Source organism: Littorina saxatilis, linkage group LG8, assembly GCF_037325665.1.
Source record: "Littorina saxatilis isolate snail1 linkage group LG8, US_GU_Lsax_2.0, whole genome shotgun sequence".
In the NCBI taxonomy this organism is placed as follows: Eukaryota; Metazoa; Mollusca; class Gastropoda; order Littorinimorpha; family Littorinidae; genus Littorina; species Littorina saxatilis.
The window spans coordinates 12106385-12118072 of NC_090252.1; the positions used below are offsets into that span (position 1 = coordinate 12106385).

General features: G+C 45.3%; 2 protein-coding genes across 2 annotated transcripts in view; both read left to right on the forward strand.

Moving 5' to 3' along the window:
- LOC138973990 (ATP-binding cassette sub-family C member 3-like) overlaps positions 1-4419 on the forward strand; it is a 4636-nt gene extending 217 nt beyond the window's left edge. Inside the window, exons 2-7 of the mRNA XM_070346680.1 lie at positions 189-335; positions 2414-2572; positions 3018-3184; positions 3947-4024; positions 4077-4144; positions 4337-4419. Of these exons, the coding sequence (XP_070202781.1) occupies positions 189-335; positions 2414-2572; positions 3018-3184; positions 3947-4024; positions 4077-4144; positions 4337-4419 (702 nt within the window). The remainder of the gene's footprint in view (positions 1-188; positions 336-2413; positions 2573-3017; positions 3185-3946; positions 4025-4076; positions 4145-4336) is intronic.
- Positions 1-8350, forward strand: part of LOC138972795 (ATP-binding cassette sub-family C member 3-like) — a 33477-nt gene extending 25127 nt beyond the window's left edge. The window contains exons 20-21 of the mRNA XM_070345464.1: positions 4467-4661; positions 8067-8350. Of these exons, the coding sequence (XP_070201565.1) occupies positions 4467-4661; positions 8067-8181 (310 nt within the window). The 3' untranslated portion in view covers positions 8182-8350. The remainder of the gene's footprint in view (positions 1-4466; positions 4662-8066) is intronic.
- Positions 8351-11688: the final 3338 nt, after the last annotated feature.

Sequence of the window (11688 nt, forward strand, 5' to 3'; positions counted from 1 at the left end):
AGAGAGAGAGAAGATAATGAATGGAGATAAAAATAAGACCTTTTTCTTACAATCGTCTGTATGGATTTCTTTGTTAGATACACGCGCTAGTAAACTGCTCTCAGCTAAATCTTGAATTTACTAACAAGAGTCCGCATTATTCATGAACAGTAAAAATACATGAACCTAATCGTTTATTGTCCTTGCAGCCTCCTTGGGTGAATGAGAACAATCGCCCCGCCCCCCGGTGGCCGGACAGAGGCGAGATTCGCTACAACACGTACAGCACGCGCTACAGGCCCGGCCTTGACCTTGTCTTGAACTCTCTTTCCTGCTTTATTAAGGCCGGAGAAAAGGTAATATAGTAGAACCTCCTCTTTAAGACCACCAATTTAAGACTTGCTCTCTATTGAGACCTTGATTAAACAAACAAAACAAAACTATACAAAAAGATAATACATTTTTTTTTTAAACCTTGATTTTTCAGATTCTTCGTTCATAACATCTAAACTCTATTCATATGTTAAGACTCCTTCCTTTTCAGGAACCGATTGTCTCAGATTTGTGGATGCTTTAAGGCCAAAAGAAGATAGGTCTGTTTACGGTAACATAGGCCAAATAAATAGGGTCGGTAGGTCGGGATTTTTTTTTTCTCCAAAAAAACATATTTTTACGTTATTTAATCTTTTTTTTTTTTTTTTCCCAAATGCCAAAAAACAAGTCTAGGGTCGCGCGAAAAAAATAGGATCGGTCGGGTTACCGTAAACAGACTATTTTTTTTGTTTGCCTAAAAAGATGGTTCCACTGCAGACGAATTCCGGAAATAGCTGTTGGACTTTTGTGGGTTGTGGCAGAGTTGCTTTTTCCCTTATCTATCTTTGCTTTTCCGCAGAAACACTGAGCCATGCTAGACGTCACCTTGTAAGGCAACAAAATAAAAAATAGTCTGTTTACGGTAACATAGGCCAAAACAATAGGGTCGGTAGGTCGGGATTTTTTTTATTTTTATCTTTATTTTTATTTTTTTTCCAAAAAAAACAAGATTTTTTTTTTTTTTTCACCCAAATGCCCCAAAAAAGTCTAGTGTCGCGCGAAAAAATAGGGTCGGTCGGGATACCGTAAACAGACTATTTTTTTTTACCTAGTCTCAGTGTCAGTGTCTGTGTGTGTGTGTGTGTGTGTGTGTGTGAGTGTGAGCTAGTCTCAGTGTGTCTATGGAAACAAATACCTCTTCCACAACACATAAAACAACTTGACACCCACCCCCACCCCCACCCAACCACCCACCCACCCCATGTGTGTTGTAATTGTCCAAGTGTGTTCTGTTGTACATGTGTTTGTCCCCTTGTTTAGGTGGTGTCATGTAATGTACAGCATATACCTGTAAAAACAAAAAAACAAAATAAACAAATCGACAAAAACAGAATTAAAAAAAAAACAAAAAAACTTGACAGAGTTATTTTTAAACATCGTATTTTTCCAATTAGTTGGTATGCGTGTTTCAAGTTGTGTTGTGGGTCTGTTTGTTTGTCTGTTTGCCCGTTTGTCTGCGTGTCTGTTCGTTTTGCTGTGTGTAAATCTGAAACAAATACATGTAGATATTTTCAAAATGTACATGTAAAATAACCGGATAGTGTTGCCTGCCACAATGAACATATTGCGAATTCTTTGGATAGAGTGTTTTGTTTGCTTCGCTGTCGTAATGATTAGGGTTTTGCCTTTCTATTTCAATAGCGTTCTGAATGTTATGCCCTTGGCTCCAGAAAAATCGATATGCATTCCCAGTGTGGTTTACTGCATAAGGTCATTACACCCCCGGTATAGGGGTGTGTATAGGATGCGGTCGATGTGTTTGTTTGTTTGTGTGTTTGTGTTCGCATATAGATCTCAAGAATGAACGGACCGATCGTCACCAAACTTGGTGAACAGGTTCTATACATTCCTGAGACGGTCCTTACAAAAATTGGGACCAGTCAAACACACGGTTAGGGAGTCATTGGTGGATTAAGATTCTACAAGGACTTATAGAGGGACATATTAATGGTCAAAGGGAAATAACCTTCTCCGTTGGTGGCAGTGAGAATGGTAAGGACGGGGGTGTTTTTCCTACCTCGGAGGAATTTCTTGTTGTGTTAGGATTCATCAACTGTTGAGATTGACATTGTTGGCTGAATGTCTGTCTGTACTTAGATAATGAGAGTCAATTGACAAAAAGTAACGATGAGATCACTGCTGATGTGCACGAAGCAAACCCGGGTGGGAAAAGGCTGCGGGGTCTGATAAATCGAAATTACAACAAATCTCAATGTCAACCAATCCGACCCCGCAGCTGGTTCCCGCCAAATTGGGTGGGACCCAGTTGCGCTTCGTGCATCTCTGCCCTGGGCATAGCTGACGTGACCTGTTCAGGAGGTTCCAAGGTAAATGTGTGCAGGTGGGAATCGTTGGGCGGACAGGTGCGGGTAAGTCGTCGTTGTCGTTGTCCATCTTCCGCCTGCTGGATGCAGCTGAGGGCAGCATCACCATCGACAACATCAACATCGCCACCATCGGGCTGCACGACCTCAGGTCTCGTCTGACCATTCTGCCCCAGGTAAGGTTCTCTTCGTAACTCGCTGTGTCCGTCCGTCCGTCTGTCGTTATCTCTCTGTAGTGGGAAGAGTGTATCGTGCTTTTTTACGTAGCTAGAACCAGCTCTTCAAAGTATCAAATCATTATATTAGACGTGTATGTCGACCCCAAAATTATATTGCAAGCTATCCAAGAGCACGTACAAAAAACCGCCATTGTTTTGTGTCTACTGTCTTAATCCTTGCGCTCTAGTGTCACAGGTCCAAGCAATCGTTATCTGACCATTCTGCTCCAGTTAGTTGAAGTAGTGGAGTGATGTGGCAATCATCATTAATGGCAGCCTTGAGCAAAATTGTTAGAGATATTCATATTAGTAGCGGAGCACCAAAAGCTTACTGCACGTATAGCTTTTCGAATTCGTTTCTCCCATACCGTAACAAAACACACTGACACTACTTTTGTCACAGGATCCAGTACTGTTTTCCGGCACCCTTCGTTTCAACCTGGACCCCCTGACCCGCCATTGTGACCGGGACGTGTGGTCAGCTCTAGAGCAGGCCAACCTTAGAGACTACGTGGACAACCAGCCGGACGGTCTGCTCTGTGAAATCGACGAGGGAGGACTTAACCTCAGGTGCGTGGAACATAGAGGGTGTCACAGTGTAGTTTGAGATAGCTTGTGTAACAAGCTGTCAATTTATTATTTAGATTTTAAAAGTTAGGTCTAGCGCCAAAACTAGGCGTCCGATTGTGAACAATCCGGCTGGCCACACAAAAAATATTTCTTTGAAAAATGCTCGCTCTTTACGTAGGGCACCTAGGATGTTCTCAAGCGGTGAGTGTGTAAACGAAAGGGTGCTTGTACTGTGTGTTAAAGCCTGACAGTATCTGTGATGGTTTACGGGAGGCTTACTGTGCCTTTAATCAGTAGTGGCGATGGCTGAAAAACCAGGTTTTGTTATCGGCCTGGGTTCGACCCCCACATTCGACAAGGGATTGTATTTCCCAGAGTCATCTTTATGCAGACTCTCCTTGGTGTCCGAACACCCCCGTGTGCATGCATGCTCACAATAAAGACCCCAAGGCCACAGCGAAAATCTCGGGCCTTGAAAAAATACAAATGCACGCATGCAGGAAAACAAAATGGGCAGCGCGATTCTGTCGCTGCAAGCTAGCCGCAAGAATAGCAGGCTGAATTTATTTGAGCAAATTACCCAAGCATAATAAGATATACCAAATACCAAATACCGAATATATCTGCTTGAGTCAAAAGGGGATGCGGAAATCCTTACTTGTGCTTTGTCAAGATTAAGATTTTTCGAAATAATTTTACCCTAAAGGATGAACTGTCGAGTTTGCGAAACGTGTTTTAAAATTACTTTGTACCTTGATGCAGCGTGGGACAGCGACAGTTGGTGTGTCTGGCCAGAGCCTTGTTACGACGAACCAAGTTGGCAGTTGCTGGTGTTGGACTGTTAGTAATGTTGAACAATGTATCTCATGATCTACTCTGTGTCTCATTACAGCGTGGGACAGCGACAGTTGGTGTGTCTGGCCAGAGCCTTGTTACGACGAACCAAGTTGGCAGTTGCTGGTGTTGGACTGTTAGTAATGTTGAACACTCTATCTCATGATCTACTCTGTGTCTCATTACAGCGTGGGACAGCGACAGTTGGTGTGTCTGGCCAGAGCCTTGTTACGACGAACCAAGTTGGCAGTTGCTGGTGTTGGACTGTTAGTAATGTTGAACACTCTATCTCATGATCTACTCTGTGTCTCATTACAGCGTGGGACAGCGACAGTTGGTGTGTCTGGCCAGAGCCTTGTTACGACGAACCAAGTTGGCAGTTGCTGGTTTTGGACTGTTAGTAATGTTGAACAATTTATCTCATGATCTACTCTGTGTCTCATTACAGCGTGGGACAGCGACAGTTGGTGTGTCTGGCCAGAGCCTTGTTACGACGGACCAAGATACTGGTGCTGGACGAAGCGACGGCCGCTGTGGACCTGGAGACGGATGACTTGATTCAGAAAACTCTGCGCACCGCCTTCCACGACTGTACCGTGCTCACCATTGCTCACCGACTTAAGACCGTTATGGACTATGACAAGTGAGTATGTGTGTGAGTGTGTATGTGTGTGTGTGTGTGTGTGTGTGTGTCGGGGATATAGCTCAGTTGGTAGCGCGCTGGATTTGTATTCAGTTGGCCGCTGTCAGCGTGAGTTCGATCCCAGGTTCGGCGGAAATTTATTTCAGAGTCAACTTTGTGTGCAGACTCTCTTCGGTGTCCGAACCCTCCCCCCGTGTACACTACATTGGGTGTGCACGTTAAAGATCCCACGATTGACAAAAGGGTCTTTCCTGGCAAAATTGCTTAGGCACAGTTAATAATTGTCTACCTATACCCGTGTGACTTGGAATAATAGGCCGTGAAAGGTAAATATGCTCCGAAATGGCTGCAATCTACTGGCCGTATAAAATTTCATCTCACACGGCATCACTGCAGAGCGCCTAGAACTGTACCCACGGAATATGCGCGATATAAGCGTCATTGATTGATTGATTGATTGATTGTGTGTGTGTGTGTGTGTGTGTGTGTGCGTGCGCGCGCGCGTGTGTGTGTGTGTGTGTGTGTGTGTGTGTGTGTGTGCGCGCGTGTGTGTGTGTGTGTGTGTGTGCGCGTGCGCGCGTGCGTGTGTGTGTGTGTGCGTGTCTGTGTGTGTGTGTGTGTTGAGGGGGATGGGGTGTTATGCTTGTAGCGCGACATCGACTTGCGCGGAGCCAGTAGCGCGACTCAAGTACAGCCTTTCACTAGTGATGGCGATATTCACTAGCCCCCATAGAGTGTCGCGCTTGTGGAAATAGCGCTGGTGGATGTCGCGCTACTGTCTGTCGCGCAAGTGGAATGTCGGGTAGTGGATGTCGCGCAATGAATGTCGCGCTAGTGAGAATAAACCGAGGGAGGTGACGTTGGGGGTTGAGAAGATTGCGGTGTCTAAAACACGCGGGGACACGCGGGGACACACGGGGACATACGGGGACGGTGAACTAGCAAGTCGGGACGTTATCTAATAACATTCTGACTATCATTTATGTATTTAAAAAAGAAAAAGAAAAAAAAATGTATTTACTTATGTAATTTTTTTTCTCAGAATGTTACAAAATAACATCCCCGCGTGCTATTTAAACGTCCCCGCGTGCAGTAAAACTGTCCCCGCGTGTCCCCGCGTGTTTTAGACACACCCGAAGATTGTGTTTGGTTGCGTAGGTTGGTACGGGTATGCGTCGTGCTGCCTCATGTCCGACTGTTACTCTGTCTGTGTAATGATAATAAATGGGGTTGTTCTGATTGCCTGTCTGCATGTGGATCCATAACGGTATGAAAGGAGTGTGCATGCCCTAAAGTTCAACATGGATGTGTAAGCAGTGTGCATGCCCTAAAGTTCAACATGGATGTGCTTGTTGGCAATACCAGCACAAAAGTAAAGTGTGAGACAGGAAGTTAGTCTGACTGGTTTCTACTAAACATGCGCATACACATCATTTTGCATGACTACGAATTAGAGCCTATTATCTTAGATACACAAGGGATCCTTGAGTGCTTTTATTTTTAGGTACGAATTCTTAACTGGCAAATATTTTAGGAATGTTCTTATAAAGACGCATCCTTCTTTCGACCGATTTTCCTGAACATTTTCAAGGTCGTTTGTAGAAGATTTTACTGTACCGTGTGTGTGTGTGTGTGTGTGTGTGTGTGTGTGTGTGTGTGTGTGTGTGTGTGTGTGTGTGTGTGTGTGTGTGTGTGTGTGTGTGTGTGTGTGTGTGTGTGTGTGTGTTTTATCAATCGTATAACATGAACACCAAACATATACTGTTCAAAAAAAGAAACGCATAGTTGCTACTTGCCAAATTTGTTTTATTTTTCGACAAAATTAACAGAAAATCCAATATTTAGATTATTTGTTTGCAATTTGGTATGGACACAGTTGAATGCACACACAGTTCATTTGCATCTTCAAATCAATCAGTCAATCAATACGATTGGGTGCCGAGGCTGTCAAGTCAGTAGGGGGTGTGACTGCCTTGAGCAGCAACAACTGTCCGGCACCTTCTGGGCATGGACTGGATCAGATGCCGGATATCTTGCTGTGGGATGGTGTCCCACTCCTCCTGAAGTGCCTGCAATAGATCGCGGTGATTTGCCGGCGCTTCTTCTCGCCTGCGCACACGTCTGTCCAATTCATCCCAGAGGTGTTCTATCGGGTTCATGTCTGGCGACATGGATGGCCAGGGAAGCACCTGGACATGGTGGTCGGTGAGGAACTGGGTGGTGAGTCGTGCTGTGTGCGGGCGAGCGTTGTCCTGCTGGAATATGGCATCCTGGTCAGCCAGAAGAGGAAGGGCGTGTGGGCGCAGAATTTCCTCCACGTATCGCTGGGCAGTTATGCGCCCTTGGACGTGCACCAGGGTGCTCCTTCCAGCGGTATTGATCGCCCCCCACACCATGACGCCTCCACCACCATGAACGGGTGCCTCATCCACACAGTTGGGCGCGTAACGTTCGTTTACTCTCCGGTAGACCCTACTCCGACCATCATGTCGCTGGAGCAGGAAGTAGGACTCGTCGCTGAACCACACGTGTCTCCAGTGATTCCGGACGGTCCAGCAAAGGTGCTGGTTGCCCCACTGCACTCGGTTCTGGCGATGGCGGCGGGTGAGGACAGCTCCTCTGTGAGGTCTGCGAGCTCTCAAACCAGCTTCATGCAGGCGGTTCCGCACGGTCTGGTCCGATAATCGGTGTGGCCCGGGGAGAGCCTGGACAGAAGATGAGGCCGACAGGAAACGATTCCGGAGGTGGCGGAGCCGTATGAAGCGGTCGTGAGCAGCAGTTGTCGCCCTTGGTCTTCCCGCTCGTGGCAAGTCAGCAACGGAGCCAGTGGCTTGAAACCTGACCCACAGTCTACTGATGGTGCTCTGGGACACGTGGAAGTGCCTGGCGATTGCACTTTGACTTTGGCCTGCTTGTAAACGACCCAATGCAATTTGGCGGTCTTCTCTGCTCAATCGGGCCACCTTTCGTCGCTGAATTGTCGTCTGATTTCTTTGTGGCGAACAATCCGCTTTTATGGGTTTTGGAAGACATGGTGAGAGCTCAATATTCCCCGAGTTTCACGAGATTACACTGAAGCATGACGAGTGGTCATGCCAAATGAGCAATTTTGACATTGTAGCCACTGATAACGCATGCGTCACGTGCAGAGCTCACTTGTGGCAATGGACGAAAGGTCGACGACCAGATAAACATTTTCTGCAGTTTGGTGGATATCCTTGTAGCCATATAACTAAATTAACCAAATATTACAAGCTATGCGTTTCTTTTTTTGAACAGTATACTAACGACACGATGATGATTTTTAAAAACAAACAAACACGACGTTGTCTTAAAAAGAAGTGCGTGATATAATTTTGAAGTGTCATTGACTCAAGCTGCTGTACTACGTCTTTGTGTGTCCAGAATCATCGTGCTGGAGAAGGGAAAGATCGTGGAGATGGACTCACCGGGCAGTTTACTGCAGGCCAGGAACACTGACTTTTACAAGATGGCGAAGGAAGCACAGCTTGTGTCATGAGAATTCGAGTTCTTCTGACTTTGACTGCCGCCGGCAGTTTTGTGTGTGTGTTTCATTGCGTGTGTGTGTTTTTTTTAATTATTATTTGTTTTTGTTGTTGTTGTTGCTTTACTGACTCTTGTTTGCAAGCCGCGAAAGTGTTGGTATTTTAATTCTGATACTTTTTTTCAACGACCCCCCCCCCCCCCTTCCACCTCTGTCGGCCAACCCCTCTACATCCCCCGCGTAAAATTCCCAAGTCCTGTTCATAATTTGATTATTTTGCGAACAAGATCGTTCTTTTTTTCTTTCTTTTTTTAAATCTATTTTAATTGTTTTTGGTTGATTTTGCCTTACAAGGAGATTGATTTTGACATTATTACACCTCTCGCGACTTCTATCCGAAATTTGATATTTTTCTCTGCAACATCAATCCACGACAACGCATGAATAAAATTAAAAAAATCGTATTTGTAAGCAACATAAGCAAATGACACAAAATCACACACACAAAAACTCGAAAGGTGAATCGCAGGTGTTGAATTGAGCTGTGGATTTGGACACTCAGCAGGATGGAACGCCGAGAAAGTTACTGACAGTGACTGTATGTAAGGCCAACAAAAAAAATTAGGTGTGGTTAAGGTAATATAGCCACAAAAAATAGGGTAGGAAGGTAGGCAATCACTTTTTTGTTTTAACTTTTTTTTCTAATGTGTACAATTTAAACCTACTTGACAGGGAAATAAGTGTGCGACTCGAGCGCTGTCGCTTTCATTGCGTTTTCTGCACTCGGGTTTTTTTTGGTTTTGTTTTTTGACAAATGTAATAAAAAGTTATAGGGTCGGCCCCTAAAAATAGGGTAGGTCGGGTTACCGTAACCACACCTATTTTTTAGGCCTAATCATCATCGCCACAGAAGCTGGGGTTGTCGTTGTTCACTAATTCAAAAATAGTCAAAACGTTTTCACTTTGTTGACGACAGCTCAAAAATATAGCTTGATCATTATATTACATTCAGGTTTCGATTCTATGAATTAGATTGTTGATTCGTACGTGTATGTAAACAAAAGTCCCTAGAGATATGTGACCCTCCACCACGGAATGAGTCGCATGTCACCTTTGCATGATTTTCATATTTTTACATTTTCATAACGAGATTTGTATGCTCAATTCAGTGGTGAAAACCGTTTTAGAAAAGAGCGAAAACTGTTTGAGTTATAAGCCTGTGACTAAGGTGACCCACACACTGTTACCAGACACTCCCCGGACTTATATTAAGCCTAGCGCAGAACCGCGCGAGGTGACATGCGACTCATTTCATGGTGGAGGGTCACATATTATTTAAACTGAAATACACATGTTGTATGGGAAGCAAGAAGGGGATTTTTAAGTTTGCTGATCGGGGCTTGTCTTGTGCGGTTTCTACGTGGGAATGTTTTGTTGTGTTTTTGTTATCATTTTGCTTCGTTTCCCTATTTGACATCCTACATACATTGTTGTTGTGCATACGTATTTGCTGGATGTCTTTTGCTGAGACCATGTGTTTTGTTTTGTCTGTGTCGGTCTGTGTATCCGTCTGTCTCTGCACAAGCTGTCTTTGTAGGGGTGTGTGTGTGTGTGTGTGTGTGTGTGTGTGTGTGTGTGTGTGTGTGTGTGTGTGTGTGTGCGTGTGTGTGTGTGTGTGTGTGTGTATGTGTGTGTGTGTGTGTATGGGTGTGTGTGTGTGTGTGGGTGTGTGTGTGTGTGTGTGTGTGTGTGTGATTGGGTGTGCCCGTGGCCATGCGTCTGTGTTCATTGATGTGTGTGTGTCGGTGTGTGTGTGTCGGTGTCGGTGTGCCCGTGGCCATGCGTCTGTGTTCATTGATGTGTGTGTGTGTGTGTGTGTGTGTGTGTGATTGGGTGTGCCTGTCGCCATGCGTCTGTGTTCATTGATGTGTGTGTGTGTGTGTGTGTGTGTGTGTGTGTGTGTGTGTGTGTGTGTGTGTGTGTGTGTGTCGGTGTGTGTCGGTGTGTGTCGGTGTGCCCGTGGCCATACGTCTGTGTCTATCGATGTGTATGTGCGTGTCTGTGTCTATCGATGTGTATGTGCGTGTCTGTGTCTATCGATGTGTGTGTGCGTGTCTGTGTCTATCGATGTGTATGTGCGTGTCTGTGTCTATCGATGTGTATGTGCGTGTCTGTGTCTATCGATGTGTATGTGCGTGTCTGTGTCTATCGATGTGTGTGTGCGTGTCTGTGTCTATCGATGTGTATGTGTGTGTCTGTGTCTATCGATGTGTATGTGCGTGTCTGTGTCTATCGATGTGTATGTGCGTGTCTGTGTCTATCGATGTGTATGTGCGTGTCTGTGTCTATCGATGTGTATGTGCGTGTCTGTGTCTATCGATGTGTATGTGCGTGTCTGTGTCTATCGATGTGTATGTGCGTGTCTGTGTCTATCGATGTGTATGTGCGTGTCTGTGTCTATCGATGTGTATGTGCGTGTCTGTGTCTATCGATGTGTGTGTGCGTGTCTGTGTCTATCGATGTGTATGTGCGTGTCTGTGTCTATCGATGTGTATGTGCGTGTCTGTGTCTATCGATGTGTATGTGCGTGTCTGTGTCTATCGATGTGTATGTGTGTGTCTGTGTCTATCGATGTGTATGTGCGTGTCTGTGTCTATCGATGTGTATGTGCGTGTCTGTGTCTATCGATGTGTATGTGCGTGTCTGTGTCTATCGATGTGTATGTGCGTGTCTGTGTCTATCGATGTGTATGTGCGTGTCTGTGTCTATCGATGTGTATGTGTGTGTCTGTGTCTATCGATGTGTATGTGCGTGTCTGTGTCTATCGATGTGTATGTGTGTGTCTGTGTCTATCGATGTGTATGTGCGTGTCTGTGTCTATCGATGTGTATGTGCGTGTCTGTGTCTATCGATGTGTATGTGCGTGTCTGTGTCTATCGATGTGTATGTGCGTGTCTGTGTCTATCGATGTGTATGTGCGTGTCTGTGTCTATCGATGTGTATGTGCGTGTCTGTGTCTTTCGTGCATGTCTCCCACTGTGAACCATCACCGACACAAAACGGACAACTGTCGTATGTGCACATCTGATTTGTGTGTGCTGAAGTAACTTCGTAACTGTCACCTATTTCACGATGCTACATTAATCCAGCACACAAACAATCCCACCGCTGTGCACAGACAACAACCGCTGTTCAGTACAGGCACACTTCTTCCCGTCAACACTGTTCGGCTCACTATCTCAGGGCACTGTCAAGGCTTTTACACGAGATAAGACCATCTCATGAGTTTGTCAGTCAAATACCCAAAAACAACACCCTGACTTCTTGCTGTGGTGACTCGAGTTGGAATTAATTGATGAATAGCCTACATTTCGTAAAAAGCCACAGTATTAAAGGCACAATACGCCTCCCGTAAACCATCACAGACACTGTCAGGCTTTTACACAAAGTACAAACACCCTTTCGTTTAAACACTCACCGCTTGAGAACATCCTAGGTGCCCTACGTAAAGAGCGAGCAATT